Source organism: Phycodurus eques, chromosome 6 (assembly GCF_024500275.1).
Source record: "Phycodurus eques isolate BA_2022a chromosome 6, UOR_Pequ_1.1, whole genome shotgun sequence".
In the NCBI taxonomy this organism is placed as follows: Eukaryota; Metazoa; Chordata; class Actinopteri; order Syngnathiformes; family Syngnathidae; genus Phycodurus; species Phycodurus eques.
In genome coordinates this window covers 17,221,241-17,240,724 of record NC_084530.1, presented here as the reverse complement: position 1 = coordinate 17,240,724, position 19,484 = coordinate 17,221,241, and the positions used below count along the sequence as shown (strand labels likewise).

General features: G+C 41.4%; 1 protein-coding gene across 1 annotated transcript; it reads left to right on the top strand.

Moving 5' to 3' along the window:
- The first annotated feature begins 992 nt into the window (after positions 1–992).
- wipf2a (WAS/WASL interacting protein family, member 2a) lies at positions 993–19,409 on the top strand. The gene is made up of 8 exons (XM_061680457.1): positions 993–1,486; positions 7,960–8,108; positions 8,185–8,317; positions 10,197–10,277; positions 12,193–12,819; positions 16,703–16,951; positions 17,040–17,141; positions 17,985–19,409. Exons 2-8 carry the CDS (start codon positions 8,046–8,048, stop codon positions 18,026–18,028), a joined length of 1,299 nt encoding a protein of 432 aa, XP_061536441.1. The 5' UTR covers positions 993–1,486; positions 7,960–8,045; the 3' UTR covers positions 18,029–19,409.
- Positions 19,410–19,484: the final 75 nt, after the last annotated feature.

Genomic DNA, 19,484 nt, shown 5'->3' with positions numbered 1-19,484 from the left:
CGCCAAGTGGCCGGCTCAATACAACGGTGTCGTAATGTGCCGTGAATTGGTTGCACCTGTCGCACCAACTGCTTTGACATATTCTACTGGCGTTACTTGGCGAAATATGGTGACCAAAACACCACATTACAATGTAACTGTCATACTAAATAACTATTTCACTTCATTAAAACAACAAAATATGTCGTTTGGCGACGTGGAAAGCCTTTCTCGAATACTTGATTCAAATATAGTATCAGGTCACACTTTGCTTTGAACTGCGCATGCGTCGTCGAGAGTCTCATGACCGGAGGTGGAGACAGATGAAAAAGAAGACTCATGTCTTAAATAGAGGACATTCCTCTTCTGTGTTTTATATTACATTCCTTCTCTCTTGTACATTTGCCCTTATATGTTCGAATGTATACATGTGGAATAAAATTAGTGATACATTTAACTTTAAAAAAACCCATCACTATTTGAATTTGAACAAGAAACTGCTGTGTGAATATGTAGTTTCGTAATCAGATATATAAGGCAAGGAATTTTTTTACGCTAGAATCCCTTAGACAATTTAAACCCAATCAATATTATTCATGTGCACTTTTTATATTATCTATATTTATACATCTCAATTTGCACACATTGTTCAAATAGGACCTTTAATGTGCAATATAATTACTATGCACACATATTGTGCATGTAAAGACAATTTGTACAAATAAGGAGACTGAATATATTATTTACCACGTACCAACATGCAACATGTTAGTCCTGTTTTTATTTTTTATTTTTTTTTAAGATCAGATTCAAATTTCTTTTCATTCCTCCTCAATAAGGCTCTTATGAATACGAATGTATGGGTCTGTCTGTCTGTCCGTCCGTCCATTCAACCATTTATGTACTTGTTTGTTTGTTTCCTTGCTTATTTGTGGTGGCACACAAGCGCCGGAGCAGTGACAGGCACTCCAATTTCCGCGGTCATTGAACGCACCGCCGACCTAGCTGCCTCCCTCCATTTTGTGTCGCTTCCTCGCTTCGTTTCCGGGCATGTCGAGAAGTCTCCGGCGCTAGAAAGCACATTAGCCCAATCAGCAAAACAGGATGGCTCCGCGAACGCGTCAACGACAGTGCGCTTAAATGTTTTCCGTTTCAAAGACGAGCTGTCCAAAGGTCGCCTCGGAATCCATCGCCGTCCCGTCGTCAAAACTTGCCGCTGACAGCTGAAAGTAAACAGCTACATGCTAAACACTTAGCTTCACTTTAGCTTCTCTTTAGCTACAGGGCTAACTTGCAGGCTAAACCGCCGGTGGCCGTGGAGCCCTAAGCGTAGCTGGGTCTCGGTAGCAGGCTAACGTGACTTCTGCCGTTGCTGGTGTTTTATTTTCTCCTCGCCAGCGGCCTGCTGTTAGAATTTTATCCACCGCCAAGGAAGGAAGGAAGGAAGGGTTTGCCACTTTTTTTCCCCCTTCATGTTGTTTTTGTACCACCTCTTCGTCAAAATTGGGTAAGTAAACTGGAGGTAATTGTACTTGTTAAAATTACACCTAACTTGAAGCGAACCGCCGTGACTGAGGAGTTTTACCGAGATGGATTTTAACCTGTTTAAACGTGTTTTATCTAAAAAAATAAAAATATAATCTATTTATCTTGAGCAGTAAGCCTTCACCTGTGATTTTGTGTGAATAATTAAACAGTCGGTGCTTGTGTGATGGGTGACACCTTGGCACGAATCAGGCCTTCCAAGTTGGCCAGAAAAGAGCACAGAAACTCGGCCACTTGTAACCCCGAATCGACAACACCAACACTTCCTTTGGTCCTATTGTTGGTCTCCAATGGAAGGCCATCAGTCCCACAGTTGGGTTCAAAGGAGCCTTGGTCGTTTGAACGTGTCAAAATTTCAACGTCGTGTCTTTGATCCTTGCCTTTTCTCTGATGGCCTAAAGAGGGCGTCTATCAAGGTTGCTGGCGTGTGTCAACATTGTTGAAATAAACAGATGAAGAAATACAGCGGTACCTTCACATCAAAATTTAATTCGTTCCGTGACCAAGCTCGTAACTAAATTTACTCGTATGTCAAATCACTTTTCGATAATTAAAAGAACTGAAACCCTACTACTCCATTACTGCCTCTGTAAAAACCCAACAATTTTAAAAGGGATGGGTGAGTACTAATACCAGGTATCGGGCCAGTACTGGCCTTATTTCAAGGTATCGGGTACTCTTGGCTGGCGATACCAGCCACCGATACTTAAGCCCCAAAAAATCTGCCTTTGTGTAAGTCCTCATCGCCAGTAGTTGGCGCTACACTGCAGTGGTTTGCCACATAGGCAAATCATCGTGTGTCAGAAGGAAAGAAAGGTCTTTGTTCACAATCCTCCATGTGTGGAATGACACGAGACCAACACGACATAGCTGACTTCCTGTATATGGTATGCTAATGAGAATAACTAGGATTAATGACATGATTGTTTGAAGCCAAACTTACTCAAATGTGTTTTTCTTTATGCCTGGTGTCTTTGGACAGAAGTTAAATACACGTATATCGTTTATTTATACAAGTATGATGTGATACATGTAAACATGAACAAAGCCCAAACACTGGCTTTTGTCATCTTTGGTGGCTCTGTGGTGACATCTTTTAAAAAAGACGTTTTCGATGTTTAGACTTCCTACGGTTGTTTGTTTACTGCAGATTTTGTTATGAATATCACAGCACAGGTAATTGCCACTCGTCTTATTTTAGAGACAAACTTATTCTTCCGTCTTGTTTTTGATATTTGGTTTTTTTGAATCTGCTCATTCTTGTCCGTTCTGGCATTGGCTCTTAATTCAAAGCAGAAGTTTGTTTTCAGAAGGCAGCTCGTTGAGATTTCAAAAGTCCTTTTTGGACAAATTATTAAAATGTCCCTGATTTTAATGGGCAAATGTTTCTAAAGTCCTTTTTAAATGGATGATTATTTAAAATTTATTTTTTTCAAATACACAGATGTATAAAATGTTTTTAAATGGAAAAAGGTTTAAAACAACCTTTTTACAAATGGAAAATATTTATAATCTTTTTTTAAATTGGAGGACTTTTTAGAATGTTTTTTTTTTTTTAAATGGACAAAACCTTTAATTGGCTTTTTCGTTAATTCACAAAGTTTTAAAACTTAGTTTTTAAATGGACAAATATATCAAATGTATTTTTTTCTAGTGCATACATGTTTTAAAAATACTTTTTCCAATTTAAAATTGTTTTTTTTTTTTTTTAATGGACACAACTTAAGAAGCTGCCTTTTTAAATGAACAAATTTCTTAAAATGTCTGTAAAACAGGTGCTGTGATTCCACCACAGGTCCATCTTGTCAGGTGAAGTTGATAAATGACCACAAATCATCTTATGGAGTGCACATTTGAGGTGTATAATTATTATAGTGAAGAAACGTAGGGCAGAGAGTGTGCCAGCCCCTCTTCCTCTCCTGACCTGTCTTCAGTGTTTCTGCTTGAGCGAGTGCGTCACTGCGGATTCGCCAGCTCGCTCGACCGGATTCCACAGAAAGCAAAAAGATGAAGAAATTGAATGGCTAATGTATGAGCAGCAAACCTGTTCGGGGAGATGCGGAGGCTTAGTTTAGTCAGTCAGTCAGTCAGTCAGTCAGTCAGTCGTGTGTGTGTGTGTGTGTGTGTGTGTGTGTGTGCGCGCAGATGTGTCACATGTTGCAGCACTGGTTCTGCCAGCTGGAAAAACCTGTCTCAAACTGGGCTCCCTTGAGCCATAGTTACAGTAGGGTCCGCAAAATAATTTGCAGGAAATTGTCATATGACATATTCTCAAACTTTGTACACCAAGTACCACCATTATGACCAAAATTAAAATAGGGGTAGCGTGGTAGGCTCAAGTGTTCGTCCGAAATGAGACAAATTTTATTCCTAAAAAGGATAGTTAAAATATTATTATAAGCCACTGTAACATTAACACTGCGCTTAAATATGGGAAAATAAAAAAATGCAACTGTAATTATTCAATGAAAATGTTGTAATAAAAAGTTAAATAGAAATTATTCCTAAATAAAAGTTTAAAAACAATCAGTTAATATATTCTACTTAAAAGTTAAATACAACTGCACCGTACTTAGACAGTGATTCTTTTGCATACCGCTAGAGAGCCCGTGTATCATGGGCTTTGGGGCAGTTAAAAGCTGTGAGATTGGTTTTATTCTTCTAACATTACTAAATTGCTCTGTTTTGGGGGGCAGTTCCTTCTCATGCAAATGCATACTACGGTTTTCGTTACTCTTACGACCAGGGGTGGCGTTATGGCATTGCGATGAAGTGAGGGCTACTCAGTGTTACCGGCGTAGCTGCTTTGTCGTTGTATTATGCGACTATAGTAATCCCCCGCTATATTGCGGTTCACGCTTTGCGGTCCCGCTATAGTGCAGATTTTTTTGTAAGTGTTGTGACAGTTATTACTCTATTTTATACTGTTTGTACAACATTCTTGTTATCCATTGCTCTTTGCTCTTTCACAATATACAGTCCCCTCCAAATGTATTGTAAGGGCAAGGTCAATTATTTTGTTTTTGTTGTATAATGAAGACATTTAGGTTTCAGTTCAAAAGATGAATATGAGACAGAAGTTCAGAATTCCAGCTTTTATTTAATGGTATTTACATCTAGACGGTTGCATTCTTCATTTGAAATGCTTTTCCAGACCTTTACTGTAGCCTCTTTCAGTTTGTTTGTTTCTGGGGGTTTCTCACTTCAGTTTCCGCTTCAGGAGGTAAAATGCATGCTCTATTGTTTTAAGGTCTGGTGATTGACTTGACCAGTCCCAGACCTTTCACTTTTTCCCCCTGATGAAGTCCTTTGTTGTGTTCACAGTGTGTTTTGGGTCATTTGTCTTGTTTCATGATGAAGCTTCTCCCGATTATTTTGGATGCATTTTTCTGTAAATTGCCAGACAAAATGGTTTTGTAGACTTCAGAATTCATTCTGCTGCTACCATCATGAGTTACATCATCAATAAAGACAAGTGAGTCCCTTCCAGAAGCAGCCATGCAAGCCCAAGCCATGACATTACCTCCATGCTTCACAGATAAGCTTGTGTGTTTTAGATCATAAGCAGATGCTTTCTTTCTCCATACTTTGCCCTTTCCAGCACTTTGGTAGAGGTTAATCTTGGTCTCATCAGTCCATAAAACTGTGTACCAAAACTTTTGTAGCTCATCTCTGTAATTCTCTGCAAAATCCAATCTGGCCTTCCGATTGTTTTTGCTGGTGAGTGGTTTGCATCTTGTGGTATGGCCTGTATATTTGTTCTCTCAAAGTCTTTTTCGAACAGTGGATTGTGATACCTTCACCCCTGCCCTGTGGAAGTTGGCATTGATGTCACTGACTGTTGTCTTTGGGTGTTCCTTCACAGCACTCGCAATGTTTCTGTCAGCAACTGCTGTTGTACCCTTGGCCGACCTGTTCGATGTCTGTTGCTCAGTACACCATTGGTTTTCTTTTCGTTTTGCTTTTTTTTTTTTTTTTTTTAGGACATTACAAATTGTTGTATTGGCTATGCCCAATGTTTGTGGAATAGCTCTGATCAATTTTCTCTCTTCTCTCAGCTTCAAAATGGTTTGCTTTTCACCCTCTCTGGGCTACACGATCAAGAGTTCTGGGGCCGATCAGCGAGTTTTAAAAAACGATAACAGATCCGGTCACAAGATGGAGCAATGTCTATTGAAGTGACTTGTTCATTTACTTAATTGCTAAAAAAATGATATTTACAATAAATAATGTATCTTTGTTCATCTATTTATGCCAGTGAGGCATAGTGACAGACAGACAACAAATGAATGGTCTTCTATTAGATGGCAGGAAGTAAATGCAGTAATTAATGTATCCACTTTTTGTGACTTTTCTGTTGGTGTGCCGTGAGAGTCAGGTCAAACCAACATTGCAACGTGACAGAAATAATGGGTGCTAACTTACTGTAATAAAATTACTTTATTTTTAATTAAATTACTTCACCCACACCGAAACTTTAGAGCATGATTCGATAGAATGGCGGTATGTTTACGTACAACCGTTTGTGCTACCACTGGCTTGGTAGGCTACATAACGTTTTTGTTGCCTGCTTGCGAGCCGTATCGTATTGAAAGTATGGGAACATACCTCAAGCAAGCCTTAAATGAACGTCCTGTCCTGAGCACCGGTGACCACCAACACGCGTTTTTCCCCATTCTGTTCTTATAATACAGTCGGCGCGATCCGCTCTTGTTGTCGTCGCCACGGTAACAAGTGTATCCGGTCGCATTTGAGTTGACAAGATAAAGCCCAATGATCGTAAAAAATGGGATGCGGTGGTGTCGGAATACAAGATTTTATTGCAGTAGTTTGACTTTGTGCAGTCGTGAGAGCAAATTTGTCTTGTAGTCTGATCTGGCCGGGCATTATGTGTTGTCTGTCTCAGTTGTGTGTTCCACACCGCCGGAATGTTTTATTAAATTTTTTTTTAAATAACTATTGGCCGTCAGATATTTAGAGTATTTTGTAAAAAGACGTGACAAGGCTGAAAAACAAACTAGCTTTTGGATTCAAATATACTGTGCACGATGGCGACGCGGAGTAAATGTATTTTGCGGTCATTGATCGGATCGGCAAATTATTACATTAAAGCCGATCAGCATAAAATGCTAAATATCGGCCGATACCGATGAGGTCGATAAAATCGGTGTAAAGTCTAATTCCATTCATTTAAATAAATAAATAAAAATCGGTGCTGTTAAGTTACTTTTCATCCCAAAATGCTGAATTCCAGTGCGTACCCTTCAAAATACAAAGCTTAAAGCAGGAAGTCAAGTTCAAACTTGTACATATAAACCATTTGACGTGATAAAGCAGTCCCAAATAATGATTTTAACAATGCTATATTTAACCATTAGCTGAAAAAATAATGAAGATTAAGTCAATTAGGTTAGTTCCACACAACTGCCTTTTAGTTCATAGGTTTAATATTGATACTGGTTATAACGAACCCAGAGTCAAATGTTAATTTTAGTCTATGCCCAAGAGTCAGTTAGGGCTAGACAACAACACTTTTCGGAAATCATCAGTAAGAACTTCAACAGTACTCGCACTCTGTTTGCTGTGGTTGACAAGCTCACAACCCCCCCGAATCAGATAGCTCCAGAACTCCTAACAGCAGATAAATGTAATGAATTTGCTTATTTTAGTGAAAAAAAATACAATCCATCTGGTTAAATATTAGCACAAATCAGCAAAATGATAAAATGATACTACATCTGAAGCCACCCAGGCAAAACTCGATTACCATGTTAGAATTTGACACAGTTGACCCAAAAACTACAGAGAAAATGTTTCAGCAGCTGAAGCCATCAACGAGCTGTCTTGACTCAATACAAATATAAACCCGGTAGAGCTCTGAGATTGACAGACTCAGGTCAAACAGTGGAGCACAGAGTCCAAACATGGTGAAGCAGCATTTAGCTATTAAATGGAATAAGTTGTCAACAGAAGTGACGTCAACCCCAAGGGTGCATGTTTTTAAGTCCAGGTTAAAAACTCTTCTTTTCCCCCCATGCTTTCTAGAGCATTTGCACTTTTAAATATTTCTTGCACTGTACGCTGTTTTAATGATATTTTTATTTTATTGTATTTTGTTCTCTTTGTTTTAAATGTTTATAAGCTGTTTTTGTCTTTGTTTTTAAATGCTTTTAATCATGTATAGCACATTGAGTTACCTTGTGTATGAAATGCGCAATATAAATAAATTTGCTTTGCTATGCTGCGGGCTCCTAAGAAACTGGATGTTCATAATTTGGACACCCTTTACTTAAACCATGCAAACATTTTTGATCGAGAATCGTTTTTGATCGAGAATCGTTTGGGACCAGAAACGGGACCGGAATCGCTCAAATTCAAACGATGCCCAACCCTAGTGTAATGTAATCATTTTCTGTTTTGTTTTTTTTTATATAGGAGTTTGAGCATATTGCAGCAGCAGAGACACTGAAGTACAGTGTACTTAAATAATAATAAGAAGGAGGTACCAACAGAGGGACAGGATGCCCATTCCTCCCCCTCCTCCGCCTCCTCCGGGACCCCCGCCTCCTCCAACCTTCCATGAGGTGAGTGAGCTCTCAGTCTGGCATTGGTTTGACCCTGTCCAACTCCTTTAACCCATGATGGTCCCCCTTCCTGCAGTCCAACACCACTCCTCCCAAGCTGAGTTCATCAGAGACGAAAGGCAGGGGGGCTCTGCTGTCTGACATCCACAAGGGCGCCAGACTGAGGAAAGTGGGCGTTGTCAATGACCGCAGCTCCCCCATTATCGAGAGTGAGTCACAGGACGTCAGCAGCAAACCACCAAAAGGCTTTATTTTATTATGACCATTTTTGTTCTTCTAAAACTCTATTTTGACAACCGATTAAAATCATTCTGTCATCCAGTGGCGGGCGGTGTATTTCGGACGTGGGCCTTCGCTCAGCAACCAAATACTATCTCCGCCCCCCGTTGAAGGATGTACGGCACATCAGAACAACCCTCCCCAAACCCAGTTGACAAATCAGAAAGTTCGCTCAGCACTAAAGACCCCAGTTGATGAGTGTATCAGGATGGAGAAAACTTAACTGTGGCTGGTGACCAAATCACTTCATGTCAAGCCCTGTTTATCTTCCATTACTACATTCAACTCTGTCACGAGCCGACTGGGCCAATGAATTATGATGTCATTGTTTAAAATTGTATAAAAAGTCACCAGACGCCAGCGTTGGCGGTAGTGCCTGGTAGACTTTGGGCACTGCTGTCGGAATCCTTTTCAAAGGCAGTTAATTAGGCAAAAACTAATCCGGACACATTCAGCATGACACAGTCACAGTTTCTACCGATCCATTTTTAATACACCAGGCTCACTCAAGTCAAATGTGAGGTTTTAGCAGCCAAAGTTCTACTGTGGTTCTGATGCCAAATCTCTACACTGCAGTGTAGGAGTTCACAATCACGATTTATCTATTAACATGACAAAAAGCTAAAAACCTTCAATAAAACACATCATAATCACCAGAGATGAATCTTATTTATTGACAAACTCCATCGTCTTTTGCTAGCTGTGTTGCCAGCTACGTAGTTGTTGAAGTGATGATTAAATACTTTACCGGATTAAAACATGTCAGCCATGCCTACAAGCATTTTCAACCTTCTGTCACAATGTCCAGTTTGTCTTCAAAGGTCCGCCTTGGAAAAAAATATTTAACAATCATTTCCGCCATGTTCCTCATCTTTCTCAGCTTTCTCACCTTCACCTAACATTATGTAGGGAAAATCTACTCGAGTAACTCTAAACCAAACCGAGGACACAAACATTTGAATATCATCGGCGGCCTGCTTTGTGGTGCTGTTTTTTTAAATCTGACATCAGATTGGTAAAGAAAAACCCAAACATTTCTATTGCGCGTTCTTGGCATCAGCCAGCAATCTTGAGTCTGAAGGCGTGGAAGCTTACATTCATATGGCAACACACACAGAATCTGAAATCTGATTGGACCACGAGAAAATAATCCTTCGACTGGAGGCTGCTCAGCCACTGTTGGAAATAAATTAATACAATTTCATGTATGTTTTAAATACAGGTCAGTGCCTTTGATAAGGGTTAGGCCATCAGAGAAGGCTTTGAAGGTGCACACTGCACACTGCTGTCGTCAAAATGTTCATCCCATGTAGGACACGCATTAGTCACATGGGTGTTTTCGCGTTCCTCAAGTTTCCGCTTTTCCCAGAATTCCACATTTTACATGAAAAAGTGGCACATAGAAATGAAGGGACAATGTTTACACTTTAATCTTTCTACATTAGTCTACGGTTTCAACCAAATCAAACCATTCCAATCTCAAACTGCATTATTCACATTGCGAAAATTCCCACATTTTGCAAAATTACGCATTTTACAAATTTGCCTAATCCTTCCACATTACTCAAATTTATTCAAACCATTCAAACTGGCTTATTAGGGACGTATCAGGAACTATTTTTTACATTCAAAACTGTTGACTTTTTCTAAATATTCAAAATTCCACAATGTCCACACACGGTCATGCTGCTTGAAGATAGATGTTCTGTCATCAGTTGTAGCACCTTCTTTCTGGTCCAGTCTGGTCCCATTAGTAGTTCTAACGACTGCTTCCATCTTAGTGATCTTGATGTTGTCATCTTTTTACAGAATCTGGAGGAGGAGGAAGTGGTCCTATGGGAATGGGGGGCCTCTTCCAAGGAGGTATGCCAAAGCTGCGACCACATGGAGGTAAACCAAAAAATATCATTACAACATTGTGTGCACATTTTTATCATTCAGTAGATATATTTATCAATTTTTATGCGGTACAGAGAAATGTATAATATTTGTTTTATATCATACAGTGGAAATATTTTTACATTTTTGTCACACACAGGAATAGGGTTGGGCATTGTTTGAATTTGAGCGGTTCCGGTTCTCAGTTCGATTCCAGTTCCAAACAATTCTCTATTCTGATTCTTCTTGGGGGCTGGGTCAAAAAATGTTTGCATGGTTTAAATAAAGGGTGCCCGCAGCATAGATAAAAATGAACATTTGACTCGAGGTTCTTTATAAGCAGTATCAATATTAAACGCATGAACTAAAAGGCAATGTGTGGTGAACTAACCCAATTGACTTAATATTCATTAATTAATGTTTCAGCTAAAAGTTAAATATAGCATTGTTAAAAGTTATTTTAACTGTTTTAACTATTTTATTTGTTTCACTCACCCAGTTGACTGAGAGTTGACTTCACTGACCGTATTAAGTTATTTTAATAATGCTATATAGCTGCCCCGGTATTCTGTTTCATCAGGTCAAATGATTTATATGTGAAGGTTTTAACTTGTCTTCTTGTTTTAAGTTTGTAGCCTTTTATTTTGTAGTGCACGCACCATAACTCAGCATTTTGGCACAAAAAGTCGCTTCACACGGCAATGGTGATTTTTTTATTTTTATTTTTTATTATTTTTTTTAATGGCTGGAAACAAATGTTATAAAACGCTGATTCCTTTCCCTACCCAGCGATGAGGCACAAGGTTAGTTTGTGATAATGTGAGACGTTTATGTGAATTTTGTCCCAAATCATTGAAGTTGCTACGGTGAAGTTTTAGCCCAATGTTAAGCTTTTCAGTGCAAAAGTGCAACCGACCTTGTTTTGCTGTCTCAATGTTTGCTGTCTCAATGTTGGCATAGATGTATTTTATTGTTTCACTTACCCAAGTGACTGAGAATTTACTTCACTGAAGCGCTGTGCGGTGTAGGCTGAGGCTCGGAGCGCGTCAGACGCTACACATCGGGAAAAACTCCTTTGCACAATATAATCTTATTCCAAGCGTTTCACCCAGACGACTGGTCATTCATTTTAACAAACTTAAGACACACTTTTGTCCTCCGCCGCTTCCATTGGGCACAAGCACTGTCTGTTGTTGTACTAGAGCAGCTCCAACTACCGGAGACAAATTCCTTGTGTGTTTTTGGACATACTTGGCAAATAAAGATGATTCTGATTCATGCCCGTTTTACGCCGTTGCTTTTTGCCACTAGTTCGTTGTGGCTGGAGGACAAGGCATCGAAACTGAGAACCAAATTTTTTTTTATTTGAACGGTTCCGGGAGAGCGGCACGGTAGCCGACTGGTAAGAGCGTCAGCCTCACAGTTCTGAGGACCCGGGTTCAATCCCCGGCCCCGACTGTGTGGAGTTTGCATGTTCTCCCCGTGCCTGCGGGGGTTTTCTCCGGGCACTCCGGTTTCCTCCCACATCCCAAAAACATGCATAAATTGGAGACTCTAAATTGCCCGTAGGTGTGCATGTGAGTGCGAATGGTTGTCTGTTTGTATGTGCCCTGCGATTGGCTGGCAACCAGTTCAGGGTGTACCCCGCCTCCTGCCCGATGACAGCTGGGATAGGCTCCAGCACGCCCGCGACCCTAGTGAGGATAAGCGGCTCAGAAAATGGATGGATGGACGGTTCCGGGAGAACCAGAACGTTAGTCCCGGTTCCAATCGATTCTCGATGCCCAAACCTACACAGGAAGTACAATATCTATACATATTTATATATCACACTGGAGAAGTAGTTAACCATTTGATCTCATGCAGTTGATGTATTTGACTGTGTTTCCTAACGTATCACTTTATATTTGCAAATCCTGTCCCTTAGATGGTTCATCGGGCGGCTCAGTGGGCAGGTCTGCCCTGAGGCCGCCGGGGTCCCGGTCACCGGCCCCCCGCCCTCCGTCGGGCCGCTCAGCGTCACCGTCTCCCCCAGAGCATCAGCGCTCCCATCGACCCTCCCTGCCCGACATCACTCGCCCCCCCAACACCAGCAGCTCCTCCTCGGGCGGCGGCATGAAGCACAGCACATCTGCTCCGCCCCCCCCGCCGCCCTTCAACCGGGGCGGCCGCGGCAACGCCCCGCCCACCCCCAACCTGAAGGTGTCGGCGGCCTCGTCCTCTGCGCAGAAGCCCCTGCCGCCTACGCCCAGCCGAGGCCTTGCTCCTTCCAACGCCCTCAAGAACGCCCTGGCTTCAAGCCGGCCCCCCACTAGTGGTTCTTCGGCGCCGCCCCCTCCACCGCCCTACAGGATGCAAACGTCGCTCTCCAACGGGCCGGCCCAGACCGACGGGGGGGGTGCCCCGGAGCTGCCGCAGAGGCACAACTCGCTGACCAAGAAGCACACGGCACAGGGGCGCAACCATGCCCCTCCCCCACCGCCATCCCCGTCGCCATCCCAGCAGGTTAGCCGACCGCCGCCCCCTGCTAGGGAGCCACCAGGACGCAGAGCAGGTAAATTAAAAAAAATAACACATACAGTAACACATTTGGCATCCATTAAAATTGCTGTTAGAAAAAAATACCTTTGTCACCGGGTACACACATCAAACCCGTTTTTGAGGAGCAGAGGAGTATACAGTACCGTGAAAAAGTATTGGCCCCCTTCTCAAATTCTTATATTTTTGCATGGTTTCCCTACTTTATTGTTTAATCAAGCAAATATAAATGCCAAACAAATATAACTCAAGTGCACTTAAAATGCTGTAAACTGATTTTGTTGTTGTTTTTTTAAGAAAAACTATTCAAAGTTACCTTGCCCTGTGTGAAGAAGTAATTAACCCCCTTATTAAATCATGAATCATGGCTAATATCATTTTTTTGTTAATTTTCACTGATCACGCCCAAGTCTGATTACCTCCAGACCTGTTCAATCAAGAAATCACTTCAACACAATCTGTCCGAACAAAATCAAGTCAGGCAAAAGATCTAAAAAAGTAGCAACAAAATGACATGATCCAAAGAAATTCCAGAACAGTCGAGAAATAAAGTAATTAACAGTCATTGGTCTGGAAAGGTTTACAAAAGAAAAAGAACATCATACCAACCGTCAAACGTGGTGGTAGTGTGATGGTCTTGGGCTGCTTAGCTCCTTCAGGACCTGGACACATAGCTGTGATTGATGGATGCATGAATTCTGCTCCTTAACAGAAAATCCTGAATGAGAATGTTCAGCCATCAGTTTGTGACCTCAAGATGAAGCGCACTTGGGTTCTGCAGCAGGATAATGATCCAAAACACACCATAAATTCAAGTTCTGAATAGCTTAAAAAAAACAAAATGAAGGTTTTGGACTGGCCTAGTCAAAGTCCAGACTTGAATCCGATTGAAATGCGCTGGCATGACCTTAAAAAGGCCGTTCATGCTTGAAAACCTTCCATTTTTGCTGAATTCAAACAGTTCTCCAAGGAAGAGTGGGCCAAAACATCTCCACAGAGATGTGAAAGACTCATTGCCAGTTATAGAAAATGCTTGATCATAGTTGTTGTTGCTAAGGATGGCCCAACCAATTATTAGGTTTAGGGGGCCATTACTTTTTGACACTGGTTGAGGTAACTTTGAATCGTTGTTTTTCACCTAATAAATGAAATCACCATTTAAAAACAGCATTTTAAGTTCACTTGGGTTATTTCTGTCTGATATTTACATTTCTTTGATGATCTTAAACGTTAAAGTGGGGAAACTATGCAAAAATATAAGAATTTGAGAAGGGGGGGCAGTACTTTTTTACAGCACTATAAATACAAGTAGTGGTGTTTGTAGTAGAAGTAGTGGTACTAGAAGCAGGAGTAGTATAAGAAGTAATAGGCAGAAGTGATAGGGGAAGTAGTAGAGGTTGTAGTAGTGGAGATGGTGGTAGTAGTAGAAGTGATAGTAAGATTACTAGAAGTAGTACTAGTACAAGTAGAGAGAGTAGCAGAAGTGGTTGGAAAAAGAAGTAGCAGTATGAGTAGTAGTTGTGGTGGTAGACGTAGTAGTAATAGAAATGGTAGAAGTGGTAGCATTGTGTAGAAGAGTAGTGCCATTGGTGGTCATAGAAGTACATGAAGTAGTAGTTCAGTGGAAGGAAAAAGTGTGAACCCTTTTGAAATTTCTTACTTGCATAAATTGGTCATAAAATGTGGTTGGCGCGTCACCTAAATCACAAGAATAAGTAAACAGAGGCTGCTAAAACCAATACCGTAAAAACAATTATTTTCATATATTTATTAAAAATATCAATATAATAAACATTCACAGGACACGGAGGAAAAAGTAAGTGGTGAAACCCTGGTTCACCCCCCTTTGGCAGCAATCAACTCGAGACAAACGTTTCCATGAGGTGCAGATCAGACATGCACGGATGAATTTTGGATCATTCCTCTTTACAAAACTGTTGCAGTTTAACAAGATTCATGGGATATCTGGATTAGGTTGAGGTCAGTACTTTATATATAAACTTGTAGGGGTGATCCGATCTTTAAGATCACTCCTATGTCAGCCCCAAAAAACAAAGATTGGACTGAATCTAAAATCACCGACCACTTATTCAAGCAGTCCATCCGCTCCAGCACTTATATCCAACAGCACCCAGACAGCATGCAGAGCCCACATGATCACAACAACAGTTTGCTAAGGTGCTAATATAGTAGCAAGGAGTAAGACTGAATGTTGCTTGCTTAGTCGTTTATTGACACTCCAATGTAGCACACAACAAAGGAATTACACCTATTGAATGTACAAATACATCACAGCTTTCGTTTCTTCATTTATGTGCACAAAAATTGCTAGCTCAAAGCTAACACGCATCCATCCCTCCATTTTCTTTACCGCTTATCCTCACTAGGGTCGCGGGCTGCTGGAGCCTATCCCAGCTATCTTGGGGCGGGAGGCGGGGTACACCCTGAACCGGTCGCCGGACAATCGTAGAGCACATAGAGACAAACAACCATTCACACTCTCATTCACACCTAAGGGCAATTTAGTCTTCAATCATCCTACCACGCGTGTGTTTGGGATGTGGGAGGAAACCGGAGTGCCCGGAGAGAATCCACCCAGGCACGGGGAGAACATGCAAACTCCACACAGGTGGGGCCGGGATTTGAACCCCGGTCCCCAGAACTGTGAGGCAGATGTGCTAACCAGTCGTCCCCTGTGCCGGCCTGATTCATAATACTGTTGAAATAATTTTTGGTTACAAATTTTAAACTGCTCATATGCTCGCATTGTAAGTCATCGATCATCGCCTCCATAGTTGTGAATAAGCTACACTTCTTACAATGCTTCTTACCAAAGTGTCACGAAGGGAGGATGATGAGTGGATAGGCGAAGACAATGTCAAAGCCATGCTAATTGCTAAGCTATTATTACAGGCAGTTGCAAGACATGGGAATACGTGAAGTAGAAGAATTGTTTGTAGTAGAGGTGGTAGTCGTTTGAATGGTAGTGGTAGTAGAATTAGTAGCAGTAAAGATACTGAAACCAGAAGTAGAGGTAGTAATTTTAGAGTAGAGGTAGTCGAAGTTGTGATGGTAAAGGAAAAAGTAATGGTAGTAGTGGAAGTTATGCTGTCTGTTCAGTTTCAGTTGAACATTTTCAAGTGGTGAACCACAGACATTTGTGAGCAGATGTGGAGAAGACGAATGTGAAGACGTTTATGTGGGAATGTCATGTACATGTTTGAACTGGTCACAGTGTTGTTTTTGTTGTGTGGAGCTGGGAGAGCGAGGCCAGGGCGTTTCTTTTTCTTTTTGACAAACTGACTCTCAAACGTCCGAGACTTGATTTGTTGGCTTGATCAGGGACAAACATTCCTGCTACGATAGGTCACCACGACGCCCCATGGTTCCTCCGCATTACTTGTGCCGCCTGGAATATTCCAGCATTCCTCACCACCACCACCAACATTTGCATTAGCTGACGTTACACACACGACATGCACAAACACATGCACGTTACACTTAGATTTTTTATTTTTTTGCTTCCATGTCTCCAATTTCCATCCTACACTGTCCACCACTTCATGGCCTCTTTCATTCATTTTACATTTTAATCTATCAAATAACTATGCTGCATTTTAGGAAATGAAAAAATCATTTTATAATTTTTATTTAGGTATTTATTCAATTTTATAATTTCTAATCATTTTTGTTATAAAAAACAACAAAACATTTTATCAAAACAATAATTGATTAAAACTGATTTGTGTGTGTGTATATATACATGTATGTGTGTGTGTGTATATATATATATATATATATATATATATGCTTAGATAATTATTCTGATGTATTTTCTTAGTTTTGTATCTGTTATCACAGTATCATGCCCCACTTCATTGTGTGACTTGTGTGTCCAGCCCCCCAGGCACCCCTTTCCGCCGCCCGCAACGGCAATCGCGACGCCCCTCCACTGCCGCCACCGTACCGTGGCCACAGCTCAGCCCCGTCGGAGCCCCCGGGCCGGGGGGTTAGACCGCCGCATCCGCCCTCCTTCTCATCCTCCTCCTTGTCCTCATCCTCCCGCACCCCCGCTGGACCCCCGCCGCCGCCCCCACCCATCCGAAACGGGCACTCCGCTGTCTCCAACTCTTCCAAGTCCATCTTGGGTGAGTCCTCATAGCTTTGTATCGTGCTAAAAGGTTACAAGTACCACGAAGGACGTTTAAATTTTTTTCCCCGCTGTTCCTGGCTCAGATGATTTTGAATCAAAGTTCAACTTCCACCCCATGGAGGACCTTCCGCCTCCAGAGGAGTATCGCCATTTCAACAAGGTCTACCCCAGCAAGAGCGGCAAGGGTAAGCAAGCAGCACTGTTCTTCTTGTATGCACTCTCCAGACTGTCATTCAACAACGTCTTTAATTTGTGTTTGAAAAGCTTCATTAAGTATACAATGGTTTATTAAAATATTGCTTGTCCATTTCTGTCTGGGGTGCACTGGAGGCCCCTCCTGTTTGGCTAAGCATACGTGACCTCAAGCCATGCGGTTCTCACAATGCAATGAAATGTTGAATTATTGCAAGAATTATCATTATTACATTAATTCTTGTTGTTTCTGTGTGTTTCCGTTACCGGTAATTCGTTGAATGTGCACTTGCTTGATGTTGCACTGTGTTTTTTATAGAAATCTCCACTTTAGGGTGTTTGAGAGTGACTTACCGGTCAATTCCACGACATAGGAAACCCGACTACGTTAACTGTTAAAGCAAGACTCAGGAATCCCTGAGTATGAAGATATTGGGACAATTATAGCTGAGTGTTACTCATTGAGAACATTATTGCTCTTACTGTATTATTTTTGATTTGCTGTTATATAGTTACATAGCATGCAGTTACTTGTAGTCAATTAGATGGTGTGCTGAGAGTGCGACACAGCTGGAGAGATGAGTCACCGCAGGCAGAGAGGCATCCATATCGGTTGTCGGATTTAAAAAAAAGACAGACTTCGGTGTGTGCCAAAATGCCAAATATTGGCCTGATAATCGGTCTATCACTATTGTTTGATCAAAACTAAATAAACAACAATGAAGAAATAAAACACGAGGGAGTGATGATGCACTCTCCAACCTTTTTAAAACTGAGTGTGTGTTTGTTGTGTGTTAATCAGTGTGACTTGTTTGTTAATGTATTTATTCATTCAGGCATTTTGCGAGGAGCTCCCCCTGCCCCTCCAGTGGGAAGGTGAACATCCCACAAACCTCAGGACTTGAACTCATCAGCCAAGCGTCTGGTCTGGTCTGGTGGGGGAATGAGGACACACACACACACACACACGCACAACCAAACACTAACCATGTGGACTTGTCAAGAAGAGAAGACGCCTCATGAGACTTTTTGACGTTTGTGTTTCTCAAACGTTTTAAGGACCCCAAAAAAACTTCACAAGCATCCATAACTGCACATTCCCTCTTTTGATAGACTTTTTTTTTTTCTTTCTTTTGTCGGGTGCCAGCATTGATCATGTGGGACACACACGATCATGCATGAATGTGGGCTCTCTTTTTCCCTCTTAATTTTTATTTTTTTATTTTTTAAATCGCTCCAGGGTGCGCTTGGAACGACTACATCCGTGTGCCAAAGGTGGGTGGAGCTTAATGATGAACCCAATCCAAAAGTTGATTGATAGACACCTCGTCTGATTGTTGAGCTTCACATTCCGTATGGTGTTTATTTTGTTTTGGGGGCGGGGTAATTCCTGTTTTGAGCCCCCCACCCCGCTGTCTTCTGCTATTCTTAACGGGGGGGTGTTTGTATACGTATTTTCATGTTGCACAGCGGCCAGCAGTCTCGCATGACACCCATTTTTGCACTTGCGGGAACAGGTCATGTAATAACTGTAATAACGTGTAATTAATGTGTAATAACTGTGTAATAACATCAGAGCCAGCGCCTCGCTTTTGAATGACTGCGTTTACTGGGCCGCCATTCGGCTGACTGTAAAGGGATCGTTTCGGAGGGAGCTGGCATCCATCAGCCAGGAAGTGACCATCAGCTGCTTTTACTATGCAAGAATTTGTACAGGTCGTAGTTGCTAGCAGCTAACCAAAAAAGTAAATAAAATTTAAAAAAAAAAAAAAACTAAAAAAAGAAACACTAAAGTGCCAGAGAGAGAGAGAGTACGTAGTGGACGGGGAGCGTCTTTTTACGTCACTTTTAATGATCATAAAGCTTAAAAGAAAAAACACTAAAAAACGATTCACCTGTGAATCCACAAGATGAAAAGACAGAGATGCAGCGCCACCTGCTGCTAGTTGGTTGCCTTACACGCGTCTCGTCCCATAACGGTACCTGTGCTACTTTTTCTTTTTTTCAAAAAAAAATATGTCTATTTGCAAATGTATATTTACACCATAGAATATGATAATCCTAGTTACCATTGATCTATTTTTGTGCTGTACAGAGTGTAATATAGGAACATTCTACTAAGGAGCAGCGCACACTGTCATCATCATCAGGGTCACGCTGGTGTCACGTTTGCCGCCTCACATGGTTTCCTGTTAATCAGCCATCTTTTTATCACTTGAAAACATTTTGAATAAATATATTCCTGGTGGGGAAAAGGGGAACACGGAAGTGTTGAGTTTTTTTGTTTTGTTTCAATGCATTCCAAGTAGAGCTCGGCAATAATTCAATATCAATAT

What these genes read in the sequence shown, in the direction of transcription:
- wipf2a (XM_061680457.1), top strand. Translation starts at nt 8,046, where the DNA reads ATGCCCATTCCTCCCCCTCCTCCGCCTCCTCCGGGACCCCCGCCTCCT. An exon ending in CTCTTCCAAGTCCATCTTGG is followed by an intron (nt 16,952 to 17,039) that starts GTGAGTCCTCAT and finishes TTCCTGGCTCAG; the next exon opens with ATGATTTTGAATCAAAGTTC. An exon ending in CCCCAGCAAGAGCGGCAAGG is followed by an intron (nt 17,142 to 17,984) that starts GTAAGCAAGCAG and finishes TTATTCATTCAG; the next exon opens with GCATTTTGCGAGGAGCTCCC.